Source organism: Podarcis filfolensis (assembly GCF_964270895.1).
Source record: "Podarcis filfolensis genome assembly, chromosome: 17".
Lineage (NCBI taxonomy): Eukaryota > Metazoa > Chordata > Lepidosauria > Squamata > Lacertidae > Podarcis > Podarcis filfolensis.
Window position 1 is genome coordinate 18,886,748 of NC_139621.1, and position 18,099 is coordinate 18,904,846.

The following is an 18,099-nucleotide window of genomic DNA, read 5'->3' on the forward strand; positions in this document are numbered from 1 at the left end:
ATATGCAAGATGGGTTGAAGGTCTGCTTGCCTTTCACTAGAAAAGATTTAATGTGACAGCAACAATCGCAGAAGAGGTAGATGAACAGTGAGGTGAAGCTAGGGATGAGTGCACCTGTCAGTTTCGGTTCCTATTGGTTTCTCATTTTTCATTCTTAAGCTCAGTTCTTCAAATTTCCATATCAGTTCGTGGGTGTAAGGTTTAGTGTTCCCTTCGTGTATACATTACAGTACAGTCGTACCTTGGAAGTCGAATGGAATCCATTCTGGAAGTCCCGACTTCCAAAACGTTTGAAAACCAAAGCTCCTGCAGCCAATCAGAAGCCGCGGAAGCCCCATTGAACATTCGGCTTCCAAAAATAGTTCGCAAACCAGAACAGTCACTTACGGGTTTTCAACGTTTGGGAGCCAAAACTTTCGAGAACTAAGCTGTTCAAAGACCAAGGTATGACCGTAGAGTCTTGCCTATACATCTTACTGTTCTGGATATAGCTACTTTTCTACTTATTTATAAACTGCTTAATTGCCAAAGTGGCTTCTAAGCCATTTATATGATTTCTATAGTTGTAGTATAGAGGAACATTTTAGTTCTGCTTGGTTGAGGGATGCCAAACAAATCCAGTGAATGATGACAGGCACATGTACATCAAACATTACATATTCATCGAGAGAACTTTATTAGTGGCTTAGCATGGAGGGCATTTAAAAAAAAATCTAACAGTCTGACTTCTTCATTAGGCAAATTACATAAGTAAAGAACAATGGGTTCATTGCTTTTAATTTCATTTCATATTTGCCATCTCACAAACTTTTGGTTAACTGGCAGGTGATTTCTGGGTACCTTTTGGTATGATGAGCCACACTTCTCGGTTACTTTCAGTTAGGATATTACTAAATATTCTATGTTTGTACATACTCTTTACCTTTTTGACATTGCTATACGTTGTTCTTAGAAATCTACATACTCTACCTCACAAACATGGTACTATCTTGAATGTGTTGCTCCAGAACATTAGAATGAGGGATCTATTTTAAGCAAAGGTCTCAAGCAAATGTTCTGTCCGATGTATGCAGATTCTCAGCACAGAAGGCCTGCAAATTTGTTACTGATGTAGCGAGCTATACCAATATCACAACGGTCCCAAATTCTTTTTTCCTTTTTTTTTTAATCCTTAGCCTTCGCTATAGAGAGCTCTTTGTATTTAATCTCCATCGAGAGATTACAGTAACGAAAGCAAAGGCTTAACTCTAAATCCATTTTTCTAAATAACAAATCTTATTTGTAGGAACAGAATACTAACACATTTTCATTGTGATACTGATTTATGTTGCCTGTAAAACAAAAATCAAAACCAAACAGAAATTGGACTTTGAGTCAAGGAAATAGTTGGATGACAAGGAAAATTAGGGCCGAGGTGCAAAAGCACTCAGAATTTGCCACCTCTTTCTTAGGTAGCAAATGTGGGGTTACTTTTTTGTGTGTGTGGGCGGGGAGGGGTGACTGAATTGGTTCATCTGATTTCCGGTGAGAGTTGCCTACCGTAGAAAGATTAACTTTTCCTACATCTTAAAATACGCTGTCTGTGAGGGTGATGGTGGTGATAAGTTCCATCTCTCTACCAACTGCCATTTGAACCTTAAACCTCAGTGAACAGTGAACAGAATATGAGATCCAGTCCTGGCATGAGTGGAGAGAGGCCTGCTGTTGCCATTCTCACAGTCAGTGGCTTTAAAAATAAAGAAAAGACGGAAATATCCCTACTAGATTAAGCATTCCCCACTGGAACTAGATAAATCTGTCATCCCCCTCAATCCTGTCACAGGCTTTTTTAGGGCGAGTAAGAGGAAAACTGGCCACATACATCCCAGCCCTAAGCAATATGAAAAATCAAAAAGAAATATCTCCCACTCTGTGCAAAACAGCGAAGAAAATTCCTTCTTTTAAAAAAAGTTTTACTTTCCCCCAAAAGTAAAATCCCTTTAATTAGAAGACTTGACACTACAAATACACTTAAAAAACATACGCATGGTCATGCTTCACCTTAGCCAATTTGAAGGTGGCTCTTTCAGAATTTTATAATCCACCATATGATCTGGCCATGAGAAACTTCTTAAAACTTCCAGTATATGTCACACAGATTGCTTAATTCTTTACTAAAGAACGCTAAATGTCTTGGGGGCAATATACCCAGTCACCAAACAACTTTTAATTCCCACCGATTTCAGTGTGAGAATTAAGCACATCCATGTCTTCAACAAGCCTGCTTTCAAACTCTAGTAAATCAAGGGAAAGACATTCATTTCCCAGCCGCTATATTGACAACTGTAGTAGTAAAACAGGTGTTTTTCATTGTTATTGGCAGTGTAAATAAAAATGAAGGCTACAACAGGTTTCTGTCCTTGCCCTGGAAATGTCCATCACAAAGCATGCTGATGGGGATAATTATTAATGAAATGCATTTTAAAAACAACAACAAGGAGGAAGCCTAAATTTCTAAATGAGAAGGCACTGAAGCAGTTATTAAGCTGAATTAATTGGAGATGCTTTCAGTTAGGGCCATCACAAAAATATCATCTGATGAAGGCTAGTTATGAGTAGCTTTAAAAATGGCTTTCCCAAACGTTTGTCAGCTTCCCAGTGTAAGCAGCTCGTTTTCTACTTTCACCAAGCAGAAGATAAAAACGAAACAACAGTGAGGCTTCTAAAGACTGGGCAGTTTTTGTGGACTGGGCACTGGTGCATAAAGTACTATTGTCCATTAGTGATTAAAGTAGAGCTTAGTAAAATTGTTATTTTCCTCTGCTTCCAAGACCTCCAACAATGTTGTCAATTGTTTTATAACTAGTAATCCACCCAACACTAAATTCTCATGTGTGGGTGTCTTGTTTTTGTTTCCTTAAAAAAAGAAAAACAAAAAAAAACCCTTTCAGTTCCATTTCAAACCACAGAGTGATCATTACTACACACTCCGGCCAAGATGGTGTGGTTGAGCGAAGAAGCAGATCGGTCAGAGCCTTCTGTTGGGCCATTAGCATTTTCGTTCCGCTGACAACAAAGAATCTGTTTGAAGGTCGCGCTCATTTCCTTGTCCCGGTAAGAGTAGATGATGGGGTTCATGGCAGAGTTGAATTCAGCAAGTAACAAGAAGAATTTTTCATATGCCAGGACATTGCACTGCGGGCAGCAAACATCGAGGAGCAACAAGACTAATCCAGGAGTCCAGCAGATTATAAAAGCACCTGGAATGAAGAGGGAGAAATAATATATATGAATATCTCACGAGTAAGACTATGGGCTAAATTGAACACCTCAAGCGTAGACAGAAGATTATTATATCTGATTAACTGCCTTTTTATGACACTGTGCTGAAAGTGTGTTGCTCTACAAATGGCCAACTTACAGGATCTGTACCAGCCACAAAGGGAGTCAAGCAAGGATGCATTTTAGCTCCGGCATTCTTTAACCTGTACATAAGCGACATGGTCCAGTGTCTAACATTTCCAGAGTTCCATGCCCCTAAACTGGCCTCAAAACCAATCTCTGTACTATTATATGCTGATGATGCAGTTCTCTTATCCAAAACAAAAACAGGCCTAAAAAGATTGATAAGAGAATTCTCAGTGTATTGCCAGAGAGAACACCTGGTCGTAAACTATCAGAAAACCAAAGTTATGGTTCTCTCAAGAAAATATAGGCCCCACAGTTGGCGTATGGAAAATCAGCCAATCAAACAGGTCAAAGCTTTCAAATATTTGGGCCTTATCTTCCAGTCCACTGGGCCATGGGGAGCACACCTTTTCTGCATATACTGTAATGCTTTACAGTTGCTATGGCCATTGGCTAATGCGAATAAAGTTTTATCTGTCTGTCTGTCTATCTATCATCTATCTATCTATACACATATTCTGTACACATTCACCACATTTTAAATATTATGCCTTTACTCCAGGCGCTCAATGCCACGCATGGTATTCAGTTATGTTTATTACTTTCAATAGGTCTACTGTGAGTGAAGACTAGTTAATCCTCAGCTTTGTGTGGTAGGCTAGGCTGAGATATCGATTAGCACAGAGTGCTTCAGGACTAAGCAGGGATTTGAATCCAGTATCTTGGTGCTGCCCAGGTATTTTTAGAAGCAAAAAATAATAATAAATACTACGATTTTTAAATGGACAGTGTAATTTATAAGTTTGGACCTGTCATGCCAAAAATTGGCTGAAGCTACACCAAAGTCATCTTTGGGTCTGCCATTTTGTTTCAAAATGGTGGCCAGCATCCCAAAGTTGTCGAAGACCTCCCCTCACCCCCATTGGGAACTCTCATGCCAAATCTGGCGGTGGTACCTCAAGAAGCGGCTAAACCTACAGAGAACAAAGAGACAAACCATATTCCAAAATACATGTTGTAAACCTCCTTGTGACCATTTTTGGTGAAAGGTAGTATAGAAATCTTTTGAGTGAACAAACAAGCCTCAAAATAGGAAATAACCCATTTCATATGCCTTTCAGGGAAAGTTTGCAAGACACATTCAGTGGAACATGGGATGGGATGAAATGGGGGAGAAGCAGGGACAGTCATATTTCTGATCCGCGTCAGTTTTTGTACTGGTTGGTTCACTTCCGTCCTCATAAATATGTGAATTAAAAAGTAAAGCATGAAAAGCCACATTTAAATTTGCATTTTATCGCAAAATACATTTTAAAAATGTATTTTATCTCAACATACGCATTTCTAAAGGTATTTTATCCCAAAATATGCCATTTAAAACACAAACAACATTTCGGTGTCGTCGTCCCCCGCCAATAAATGCATTGCAAAATTTGGATAAGTGTGGAATCTAAAAGGTAGGAATGTTCCAACCTGTATATTCATTCAGCTTGCCCAAATATGCTCCCCTAAACCTCAGGGTGTTTGCAGCCCCCTTTTATGCCAGATGGCAGTGTCTTCAACTCCTCTTGGCACGAAGAGCCTCAGCTCATCATAGGGTAGGACAGAAGACAGCCTCTCTCTTTCTGCTCCCTCCTACAAACCATTAGCCACGCTCAAAATCTTCCTTACAGGTGTGTTTATGCCCGCTCCACTACACCTAAGCTTGCTTTCTCCGGCCTCGTCACATAGGCAGACCAAACAAAATTCTCCTCTAGCCATAATAATGCCATTTTTCCTGAGGACTGCGAGAAAAGTAACCTTCGTACTCTTGCATTAATCAGATTTTCCTTTTTACATGCTTTTGCAGAGGTGGCCATGTGAAATGAATGATTCTATCAAGGACTGACCTTCCAAGATTCTGGGCCACTTACTATAAGTGAGCAAAAATCTAATCTATTATTTGACTTGGGAACATATCCCTTCAAAACAACTATGTGGATTTCTGGAGCACAGCTTCTCAACATCTATTAAAATACCTGCAATAAAGATAAGCAAGATTACCTATTGTCCCCACATTTTGGGGGGTGGCAAGCGATTTAGCTATTCCTTGAAGGCAACTGCTGTATTGAACTGTTTAAGCAAGCCAGAGGTAACATAACAAGAAGGTTGGTCGTGGTGTATGCATAGGAATGGTTTTCCCAGTAGTGATGTATGGAAGTGAGAGCTGGACCATAACGAAGGCTGATTGCCAAAGAATTGATGCTTTTGAATTATGGTGCTGGAGGAGACTCTTGAGAGTCCCATGGACTGCAAGAAGATCAAACCTATCCATTCTTAAGGAAATCAGCCCTGAGTGCTCACTGGAAGGACAGATCCTGAAGCTGAGGCTCCAAGACTTTGGCCACCTCATGAGAAGAGAAGACTCCCTGGAAAAGACCCTGATGTTGGGAAAGATGGAGGGCAAAAGGAGAAGGGGGCGACAGAGGACGAGATGGTTGGATAGTGTCTTCGAAGCTACCAACATGAGTTTGACCAAACTGCGGGAGGCAGTGGAGGACAGGGGTGCCTGGCGTGCTCTGGTCCATGGGGTCACGAAGAGTCGGACACGACTAAACGACTAAACAACAACAACATGCATAGGAATAGTTCAGTTGGTAGAGCACAATACTCTTAATCTCAGGGCCATGGGTTTGACTGCTACATTGGGAAAAAGATTCCTGCATTCCAGGGGCTTAGATGGCCCTCATGGTATATATTCCAACTCTAAAATTCAAATATGAATTTGAATATTTCAACACATGACTAAAAAGCAAGAGCTGCGACCATCTTGAAATGAAATCCATACATAAATAAGGAAAGAATATGGCATGCTACCGGCTCCTGGGCCAAAAATATGAAAAGGATCTGCTGGGATGCTGGATGCAATAATCCTATACACGACTGTGACATGTTTGGGAAAGTCTTGCTCTTAAGTTTCGCTCCTGCACACAATACTGCACAAACAGTACTAAGACATTCACTCACCAGTTCAGCTCACATTGAGTTCAGGAAAACATTGTACCTGACTTGTTCTTAAAGCATAGTTGACCACATCTACGGATGAATGCTATATCAATCACTAGTAAAAGTTTAATTAGGAGGTCTTCATGCCTGTGTGATTCTGTGTTCCCTTTCCCACCCTGTAATCCATTGGTGATTAATGTAATCTTTGCTTTGTACTTGTGTTAACCAATCAGCAATAAGCACATATGTGGCAATGCTGTAATACTCAATAAAAGGGACTCCCCGAGACTTGCTCGAGAGATGCCTCCCAGATGACACTCGCTACCTGTCTGTCGTTATTTCAACCCAACATCTGGTGACCCCGACGTGCCAGATCCCTCACGCAGCCAAACCCCTGTACTTCACTCGACTGGAAAAGTCTCAGCGCGCTACTTCGTGAGTATGGGGGGGGAATTGACTAAATTCCAAAAAGAGCATGCCAAGGAGCTACTCTATCTCGTTAGACAGCGGGTGGCGGGTGTTCATATTTCTTTAAAAGAAATTGAACAATTGCTATGTGAGATTGCTTGCCAATGCCCTTCCTATCCAGAAACTGGTTCTTTGGAAGTAGAAACTTGGCAAAAGATCGGAAAAACCCTTTTTGCAGAACCGAGGGCTCTGATTCATTGTCTGCTTACTTGGCAGAAGTGTGCAGACGCCGTCGCTAAATTAGGACCTCAGGCATCTCCGACGGCACCTGCTCTTTTGTCAGTTGCAGACAATCCCCCACCTTACCCCAAGATTTTACCCCCATTGCAACCTTGCCAGCCCCTCCCTTCGTCTCAGCCCACATCCTCCCTCCCTCCTTCCACCCCTCCTTCGCCTGCTTCAGCCCCTGCTTGCTCCACAGGAGCTGTGCGTGCCGCGCTTTCCTTAGCTAGGCAGAAAGGGCTCCTGTCCTTGGAGGAAGAGTCTGAATGGGCTGGGGAAATGCCATCTGCTTTCCCTATCTCCTATACCAACCCAGGAACTGCTCAACAACAGGTGTTGTACGAGGCACTTCCTTATTCTGTCATGAGGGAACTAAGGAGAGCCATTGCTGATTCTGGTTTAAAATCCTCCTATGTGATAGGGATGCTGGAGGGGATAGCAAGCGGTTACACAATGCTACCCCAAGATTGGAAAGATTTGATGCGCATGCTTTTATCTCCAGCGCAATATGTAGTTTTTGAAAGTGAATTTAAGCATAGCGCAGCAGCCCTGGCTGATCCACAGCATACAGCCAATCAACTCTTTGGTGCTGGTCCGTATGATAATATACCAGCCCAGGCGACACTAACACCTTTGCATTTCAGTCGCACCGCGACCTGTGTGCAACGCGCCTTTCGGAAAGTCCCTGTCTCAGGACAACCACTGAGCTCCTTTGTTAATATTAAGCAACAACATTCGGAACCCTACCATCAATTTATAGATAGGTTGAAAGAATCAGTCACTAGGCAGGTTGATAACACTACAGCCCAAAATGAATTGATGAAAAAATTGGCTTTTGAAAATGCAAACACCGACTGCAAAAAGGCATTGCAGTCAGTTATACATCGCCCTAAATATGACCTGGCCGATATGATTCAAACTTGTGCAGAAATTGGAAGCCAGAGTCATGCGATGTCCTTGCTTGCCGATGCCATCCAAGCTGGCAATAAGCCAACAGGCAATTGCTTCAACTGCAAGCGCCCAGGTCATTTTGCTAAAGGCTATCATTGGCCAAATCAGTGCTGGAGTTCGGGAAACTCCATGGTGGCCCCACTCTCGGGCCAGGACAAATAGAGAGGAAAACAGAAATAGAGAGCCCTTTGCCGTCAGTTTCCACTATTGAAAATTTTCCTAAGGAAACATCTTCTGATTTCACCATTGATTTAATTAATCAGGAAACCAAAGACGCTGTTTTACCTGGTGAAATCGTGCTCATGCCCACCCAATTGGCAGGCCCACTACCTCCTAAGGTCGCAGGCTTGATTTTACCCAAATTCTCTGCAGCCAAAGAAGGAATCATGGTTATTCCGGGAGTCCTAGATCCTGACTATGTGGGCACAATCATGGTTCAACTTTGGAGCCATCTGCCCATGCAGTTAAAAAAGGGTGAGTCTTGGGCACATTTGGTAGTGCTCCCTTCTCATCCTACTGCTTCTATTATGGATACTAATTTGCACCAGCTCTCACCTCTCTCTCCACAGCTATTAGCTGTAATCCAGAGGATCGGTGAACAGAAACCTCTTCGTAAGTACAAAATCAATGGCAAAGTTCTGGAAGGCTTGATTGACACAGGCGCAGACATTTCTGTCATATCTAGTAATTGCTGGGACCCCACGTGGCCCCTTGAGTCTGCCTCTGCAGTTTGGGGTGTGGGTGGACCTCAAACCTCTTCTAAAAGCGTACAGTGGCTGCCTGTTTCTCTGCCTGATAGCTCTGAAACCATTGCATATATCCAGCCCTGTGTGCTGAAAATCCACCTCAATCTGTGGGGCAGAGATTTGCTACAACAATTGCAAGCTACCATTCAAATTAATGAGTAAGCTTGCACTCCCCCATACTGTGTGAATCAAGCCCTCCAGCCTTTCCGTCTTCAGTGGCCAAATAAAATCACTCACTTCAAGCTGAACAGTTTAGAAAGGAACAGCAGCTGGAAGCAAGCCCTGATAATTTGCTTCTGTGCTTCATTTCGTGCCTTAATATAAATTCCATGATAGTGCTTATTTTCAGTGTTTTGTTTTTGCCCCTTTCTGCTTCCGCTCCTAATGGCGGTGATTCCACACCAATTAATGTGTGGGAATCTTTTGCAAAAACCCTCAATGTTTCATCCTTCTGCCTAACTCAACAGGTATCAATAGGTGAAATCCTTGGGTCTTGCCTTCCATGACCCTCTCGATTTGCAAAATGATACCTGGTTTTATTCATCCTTACCCCAAAATGATTCTCTCCGCACCCTTGGTTATTCTGGTTACCATAACTGGGGTAACCAAGTGCGCAGACGCCCATCTCTAGCCATTGATTTGTTGACCCCATACGTGGCCTCTTTTAATATCACTTGCGCCCGTATGGTCAATTGCACAAAGCCCAACTGTGTGACAATGGGCAAGGATAATTTTAACTGCTCTGATTATGTAAATATTTCCTATGTATATAAATATACAGAGCTGCCTGAAGGCTGGTTCTGGTCGTGTCCAGGCTACACATTCAATTATATTCCAGCAAATATTAGCCATGGCACACCTTGCTGTTTAAGCCGTTTGTCTATCATATTACCCAAAAAGCATCATTTATCTCACTCTCGATATCGACGTTCTGTGGAATTGACTAATGATTGTGATGATTCTGTTTCTCTCCCTAGCAGATCTGAATATATTTCTCTAGCTGTCTCTCTTTTAGGAGTCCCTGGATTGGCTGCACGGAATAGGAATATTAACTCTTTAGCTTGCTCTGCAGCAAAAGCCTTGAATTCTACTTCACAAGCTCTTCACCTTTTGAGTAAAGAACAGAGTGAATTGCGTCACGGACTCTTACAGAATCGCGCTGCAATAGATTATTTGCTAATGCTTCATCATTATGGTTGTGAACAAGTGAATGATATGTGTTGCTTTAATATTACGGACAATTCCAAGGCTATTCAAAAGCAAATTTCTCATTTGCAAAATCTCACACATCACATCAAATAGGACGTTGGACTTTCTGGCCTCTGGGATTCGTTTACCCAGTGGCTCACCGGCTGGTTACCAAATATGAATTGGCTTCGCAATCTTTTTCAATATGCTATTATCATAATATGTATATTAATTTTGCTATGTTGTTTCATCCAGTGCATCCCTGGTCTCATACGCCTTTGGTCCCAGTGTTTTTCTCCTCCTCAGCCACCCAATAAAATTATTGCTGCCTACTTTGCGAAATGGCAGCACCAACAGTAGACATTAGGGGAGATGTGGGCAGAATTATCTTGGGCATGCGCTGGCAAACCACGTATCCTGAGGTATTTTTTGTCCCATTCACCCTGAACTCACATAACAACATCGGTGGGCGGAATTATTTTGGGCATGCGCTGGCAAACCACGTATCCCGAAGTACTTTTGTCCCACTCACCATTAAATAAATAAAGAAAGGGGGAGATGCTGGGATGCTGGATGCAATAATCCTATACACGACTGTGACATGTTTGGGAAAGTCTTGCTCTTAAGTTTCGCTCCTGCACACAATACTGCACAAACAGTACTAAGACATTCACTCACCAGTTCAGCTCACATTGAGTTCAGGAAAACATTGTACCTGACTTGTTCTTAAAGCATAGTTGACCACATCTACGGATGAATGCTATATCAATCACTAGTAAAAGTTTAATTAGGAGGTCTTCATGCCTGTGTGATTCTGTGTTCCCTTTCCCACCCTGTAATCCATTGGTGATTAATGTAATCTTTGCTTTGTACTTGTGTTAACCAATCAGCAATAAGCACATATGTGGCAATGCTGTAATACTCAATAAAAGGGACTCCCCGAGACTTGCTCGAGAGATGCCTCCCAGATGACACTCGCTACCTGTCTGTCGTTATTTCAACCCAACAAGGATCAAAATAGTTGTCTCGGTTCTCAGTGGATCATCTCTCAGCATGGAGATGCTGGATAACAAGGCTCTACACTGCAGGTTAATCCCCACGGAAGCCTTAAAACAGAGGTATTCAAGCAGTTCAATTGCCAGGGGCCCATTGCCATGACAGATCCCATTGCTGACAGTGCACTGACATACATAGCTATCCTGTTCCCCAAAGGTAGGTTAGGCTGAGAGTGAGTGACTGGCCCAAGCCCACCTAGTGAGCTTCATGGCTGAATGGGGACTGGAACCATGGTCTTCCAGGTCTTATGGTGTCATGGTCCGGTTCATGGGTGATCAAAGTCCTGGCAGGGGACATCAGGACTGGGGGCAAGATGGCAGGGTGGGAGCAGGAATGGGTTTCCAGAAGCTAGGAGTCAGGAAGCCAGGAGTCAGAGGGTCAGAAAGCAAGGAGTCACGAAGTCAGGGGTCCGAGGATCAATAAGCAAGGCAGGGAACATGTTGCTGTGGCAAAGAGCCGAAGGAAAATGCTGACCTTATACCCCTCCCTGGCTCTTGCCACCAGGTGCTGTGAGTTACCAATCGGCCTCACCTGTGTGGCCGCACCTTGCCTCTTCAGAACAAGCTTAGGAAGGCCCCAGTGCTGCAAAGTCCTATTGGTCACAGGGCCCGGCTCTTGCACGCGCACCTGACATATGGTGACATTCCAATCACATTGATCTGACGCTACTTAAGAGTGTTGCTGCTGCCACAGCCAAGTAAATCCTCCAGGACCTACTGATAGATGAGTAGGCTTTCTCAAGAGCACAATGCCTAGGGACCACTCAAACCTGGAACTGGTCCCGGTTTCCAGAATAAGAACAGCTCCATGAAGTACTGCTCAGTAAACCAAACAGCCTGAAAGATAGGTTTTCCATTGTTATGTTTCTTCCCCTGCAATGTGCATATATATGGTATGGCATGACTCACTTTGCATGACACAACAGCTAGATTCAACATGCCTGGCCGCTGCTGTGGACAAACTAAGACCCGATTTAAATGTTGCACCAGGGATGTGAGAAAAAGCCATGTGAGGTTCTATACAAGTTGGTTATATCACTCATGCATGCAGCTGTACTACATTATGGATCGACGATCTCTATAGGTGTTCAGTACATGGTGACTGTGGTCTGGGTCAGTTGAAACAAGAAGCAGCAGGTAGAATGCCGTTAAGTGTCTTGTTTTCTTTTGGTTTTGTTTTACATTTCCAGTGTCATCTTTTAATCAGGCCTAAGCATGTGCTCTAGGGACGTGGGTGGAGCTGTGTGTTAAACCACAGAGCCTAGGACTTGCTGATCAGAAGGTCGGCGGTTCGAATCCCCGCAATGGGGTGAGCTCCCGTTGCTCAGTCCCTGCTCCTGCCCACCTAGCAGTTCGAAAGCACGTCAGTGCAAGTAGATAAATAGGTACCGCTCCGGCGGGAAGGTAAACGGTGTTTCCATGCGCAGCTCTGGTTCGCCAGAAGCGGCTTAGTCATGCTGGCCACATGACCCGGAAGCTGTACGCCGGCTCCCTCGGCCAATAAAGTGAGATGAGCGCCGCAACCCCAGAGTCGTCTGCGACTGGACCTAATGGTCAGGGGTCCCTTTACCTTTACTTTTAAGCATGTGCTCTAGATAGAATATAGTGGAGGTTCTTTTGCTTACAATATGCAAAGGGTTCTCCAAGGATATGAAATCTGAAATCCAAAAGCTCAAAACTATCCCGTTTCAACTCTTGTACTAATTGCAATGGGACAATATTCTTATTTCAAATGACAGGGTAAGAGTCTGTTTGAAAAGTTATCCAACAAACAGCTGAGGTATCTCTCAAGCATGACACATTTTATTTTTCTTATGGGGTAGGATTATCTGGTGACACAGGAATGTGCCTGCGCTTTCCAAATCACACACCATGGGGAGTCTACTATTCTAGGCTACTCCCAGTTCCAAAATATTTCATTCCTTACTCCTGAACATGAAAAGAGGATCAGCATTTTTCATGAAACAAAAAAGGATTATTTTTTTGTTTCGCTTGGAGAAGGAATCAATGAGGCAAAACTAGAAGGAATGAACAGATGGTGCCAAGGTAATAAAAACCTTAAAGGTGAGCATGGCAGAAGGGAAGTTATTTCAAGGCTTTGATAAAAAGAGAGAGAGAGAGAGGAAGCATTCGAAAGGGCTCAGTTACTCCTACATAATTTATACCTCCTGGCTTCTAGGCCTGTCATATCCAAAGGAATCTTGTTTTTATCATCATTGCTTCCAGATTCCTAAACAAGGGAATAATAAGGCATGGGAAGAATGTTTGCAAATCCAAAGTTGTGGACCAATTAGCTTCATCCGTGGAGTGAAGCAATGAAGTCTAATGGGCATGGCTGAGTTGGGGCTGACGGGATCCCTATGTAGGCTTGAGAAGATGGATGGGATAACAATTGGATTGATACGTGTAAATAAAATAGGTTACCTAATTCATTCACCACCTGCTCAAGAGTGCCTGTCAAGTAGATCTGGCCTACTGTGGGCTCGCCAGTTCTTTGAGCATATGTTGCAGCAATTAAAAAGTACCTCTTTATACTCTGACTGCAGTTGGGTTGCGCCTAACCCACAGGTCAAGGCAAAGTCGTGTGAAATTGACCCTAATGACCAGTCACCCAGAGCGAGGGGGGAATATGCCTGAAGCTTTTCCACGAATCCAACTTGGGAGTTTCTTCTCCACGTTTCAAACTAACATTTATTTCGGTCACATGTTTTGGGACAGGAGTGATGCTCAAAAATACTTCTCGGCATGCTTAGCATAAAAAAAGAAATACGGAAAAGCCAGGAACATTGTATTAAGAGGAAGGTTTTTGCACAAAATAAGGTTCTGGGAATATCCCTCTGCTGTGCCACTGATTTCTGCACAAACCATATCACATTATATTCTAAGGTTCACAGTATAGCTTAGGCAACACCACTCACATCTGAGCTGAGCTAAGTAACAGGCTTCACACATATAGTGGTACCTTGGTCCTCAAACTTAATCCGTTCCAGGAGTCCGTTCAACTCCCGAAACCGTTCGAAAACCAAGACACAGCTGATTGGCTGCAGGAGCTTCCTGCACTCAATCGGAAGCAGTGTTGGACATTTGGGTTCTGAAAAATGTTCCCAAACTGGAACGCTCACTTCTGGGTTTGTGGCATTTGGGAGCCTATTTGTTCGGGAGCCAAGCCTTTCAAGTACCAAGGTACCACTGTACATGTAATGATTTTTATTTTTTAAAAGAACCCATTAACACAGTCTTCTTTTATGGAGCAAAAAGCCATAGTTCGTAGGGTGTCACGTAGAATGGAATTTATATTTCAGTATCAATTGGGGAAAACTGAAAGCACTTCAAATGCTAGGGCTGGATTTCTTAATGACGCAGGTAAAAGTAAGTTTTCATTCTCCAGTTAACAAACTGAACTGCTTAGATAAACAGAGGAACTTTAAAGAGGACAGAAGTATTTGAGTTAGGACAGTCAGGATTTTCAATGGTATCTAAAACCAGAAAGATAATGTGAAACTAATGTTATGAATGAGGCCCAGCTGTTGTCAAGACAATTTGAAGCATTTACCCATTACAAAAGTTATAATGCAGTCCCCATGGAATCCCATCCCTGCCAAAACTCTGACACTAACAGGAAGTGTTTGTGTCTTTATCATCTTTTATCAGTTAAACAACTTCTCTGCTGTGCTGCTTCAGTGCAAACGCTATTTAAAAAGTCCGAGATAAGGCATTAAAACATATGAGGCATTTGGCCAGTGTTGGTGCCTATAGATTATGACACGAGTTTTAATTTGATGCTCTATGAGCAGCCAACTGGGGTTAAAAGGGGACTATTTTGCTATTTTCAATTTCTGCTGGCAATGTGACTATACTCCTTAAATACACCAGAATAAGAGATATAGTTGATGTAGAGCAATCTCAAGTTACAGAACATCAGGAATAGTGGTGAGCTGGAAAGAGAGGGCTGAGTTTCACAAAAATTTCTCCCTTCCTCAGCGATTTTTGTGTGAAAGTGTTAATGGGGTTTACTAAAACACTGCATTGTTGCACTGCATTGGCAGTGTCCTTGGTTTCAACAGTGATGGGCCAATACATTTGGGCAAATAACTAAGGCATCTCAACTTTGCCCTGTTGAGAAGGCAACCAGGCCGACACATTGCCATGTCCCTGCACCATTCTGATGATGATAATTACATTTATATCCCACGTTTCTCCAAGCAACTCAATGTGGTGTACATAGGCTCACAATAACCATTTAAGTAGGTCAGGAGAGAAATTCAATTTAGTTTGCATTTAAAGGTGAATCCAGCTACCTTGCATTTTCTGAAGCAATACATGAACTGAAACACAGGTCTTAGTATAACCACTACACACCACACGCGGTGGCGCTCTGGTCTAAACCACTGAGTGTCTTGGGCTTGCCAATCAGAAGGTCGGCGGGTCGAATCCCGGTGACGGGGTGAGCTCCCGCTGCTCTGTCCCAGCTCCTGCCAACCTAGCAGTTCGAAAGCACAAAGTGCAAGTAGATAAATAGGTACCACTGTGGCGGGAAGGAAACCGACATTTCCATGTGCTCTGGTTTCCATCACAGTGTTCCATTGCACCAGAAGCGGTTTAGTCCTGCTGGCCACATGACCCAGAAAGCTGTCTGTGGACAAACACCGACTCCCTCGGCCTGAAAGCGAGTTGAGCGCCGCAACCCCAGTTGCGTAATGAGGGAAACGGCACCAGGCGGCAGCACAGAGGGAAATCACAATAATGGGAAACAGCCATAGAAAAAGAATATTAGGTTTTTTGGGGGTGGGGGTGGGGGATGGAATAAGACTGAAATCCTACGTGCACTTACTATTTAAAGAAGTGTGACTTAATTCCAGATGGTATGTATAGAGTTGTACTACATGTCTTATTAAACTCAGCGAGGCTCATTTCTGAATAGGTTCCTTTAAGGTTGTCTCAGTTCTGGCCTTGTGGGAGGGGAAATGGCGGAGGTCAGAATAAGCTGGAAGTTCCAAGGTTTTAGTTTGCCACACAACACAATAGACCCTAGCTGTTACTCTTAGCCATATGTTTTTGTGTAGCTCAATGTACTTCATGCTCTATAAGCTCCTCCAGTATAATGGAAGTTTGGTTGCTTCCAGATGGGTGCTTATTGTTTGATCGGTGCTCCTCGCGCATGGAAATTCCCCACAGCTTCCATATGTTGGCATCAAACTGGTAGTCTGTATTTTCCCCTCACTTAATCCTGATGGGCCCTTTCCACAGAAAATACAACCAGTTATTTTAAAAGGGAACCTGTTGCCAAAAACCCATTTACAACATCTGTACTGTCCTTCCACAGCAGGCATCCCCAAACTCGGCCGTCCAGATGTTTTGGGACTACAATTCCCATCATCCCTAGCTAACAGGACCAGTGGTCAGGGATGATGGGAATTGTAGTCTGGAGAGCCGAGTTTGGGGATGACTGTTCTACAGTACAGTGGTACCTCGGGTTAAGTACTTAATTTGTTCTGGAGGTTTGTTCTTAACCTGAAACTGTTCTTAACCTGAAGCACCACTTTAGCTAATGGGGCTTCCTGCTGCTGCCACGCCACCGGAGCACGATTTTTGTTCTTATCCTGAAGCAAAGTTCTTTACCCGAGGTGCTATTTCTGGGTTAGCGGAGTCTGTAACCTGAAGCGTATGTAACCCGAGGTACCACTGTATTAAGCTGCAAGCATCCTTGGTGCTGGCAACCCATACATCTGGATACTCTTGCTAATTCATTAAAAATGTTGAGGCATAAGGGATTTTGCGTGAGTGCAAGCAGTTGCACTGGGTGATCTTCCAGCTTTCTGAGATACTACTACCTGAAAAAATGTGGTTGTTGAAAAACAAGCATGAGGAAATTAGTGCAGCACTTTCTGTCTTTGGCATGAACCAAAGTACTGCCACTCATTAGGCATCGGCCAAAATAAAGGCAGGCTAATTAAAGGATGCAGATTACTGGGCTGGGAGCAGAAGGAATTCAGGGGGCCATTCATCGCTTCTGAGCTACAGTGTTGAACTGGGTCCATTAATTTACTGATAGCTGAATCAAACAATGCTCAGCGGTCCCACATTTCTAAGCACTGTTTTGGAAAGCTCCACATCCCTGTAAAAACACAACATCTAGATGGGTTGCCATCTAAAGCTGCTCCTTAACGCACTGATGGAGCTGACATTTTCCCACAGCAAACAACAATGGTCTAAAAGGGGCATGCTATTTTCAGAAAAATGGCAAGCAACCCTCTTTTTTAAAAAAGCCATTCCCCAGATGAAAACATGCAACTTAGGCAAGCTGAATAGCTTAACCACCTTTCAGGATTTAATCCAAATACATTCAAAACACTACAAAACACTTGCCAATTTTGCTTTAAGGACAATAAATACACCAGCTCTGTGAATGCAAAGATATTTTGAAATCGGGGCCACTGCTGGAACAATCTCCGTGGCAATGAAGCAGCAACACAACCATGTTATTGCAAGATCCATAGCTCACCACAAGAGGTCACCTGAAGCACAAAGTGAAAGTCAGAAATAATTGGCTCAAAGGCAATATTCACATTTGACTTCTCAAGTGTGTGATAAATATATCTAAGAGCTTTGTCATTTCTCTAGTTTATCCATCACAGGGCAGGGGGCTACTTTTAAAACCGTTAAGTCTTATATTTGCTACTATTTTTTAAAGTCCACCTTGAAGTTCAGCAATATATTATTATTATTATTATTATTATTATTATTATTATTATTATTACAGATTCCTTATTGGTGCTGCCTGGGAACTTGACCCGAGGGCAAGTCCCTTTGAGTAATCTCCATGCTACTGATGGGGATGCCCTTGTTTTCATTTGCACGAGTGAACCTCTGGGTAGATTTGAATCCAAGCAACAAACCCCAAACTATAAGGCAGCTTGCGCACTGGAACAAATTAAAACCACCTTTCTTGCTTTTAAAAATATAGGCCTGCCAACATTTTCCTGTGTTGTTGAAGTATCGTATTTTACTAATGCTTTCATGTCATATTGACATTCAATCCAAAGCACATATTGGCCTATATTTAGAGCCAGCTCTTTCTTAGCTTTTATATTAGGACG

General features: G+C 42.9%; 1 protein-coding gene across 1 annotated transcript in view; it reads right to left on the minus strand.

Moving 5' to 3' along the window:
• Window positions 1-652: 652 nt before the first annotated feature.
• Window positions 653-18,099, minus strand: part of LPAR1 (lysophosphatidic acid receptor 1) — a 65,958-nt gene continuing 48,511 nt past the window's right edge. Inside the window, exon 4 of the mRNA XM_083593790.1 lies at window positions 653-3,239. Within this exon, the coding sequence (XP_083449916.1) occupies window positions 2,938-3,239 (302 nt within the window). The 3' untranslated portion in view covers window positions 653-2,937. The remainder of the gene's footprint in view (window positions 3,240-18,099) is intronic.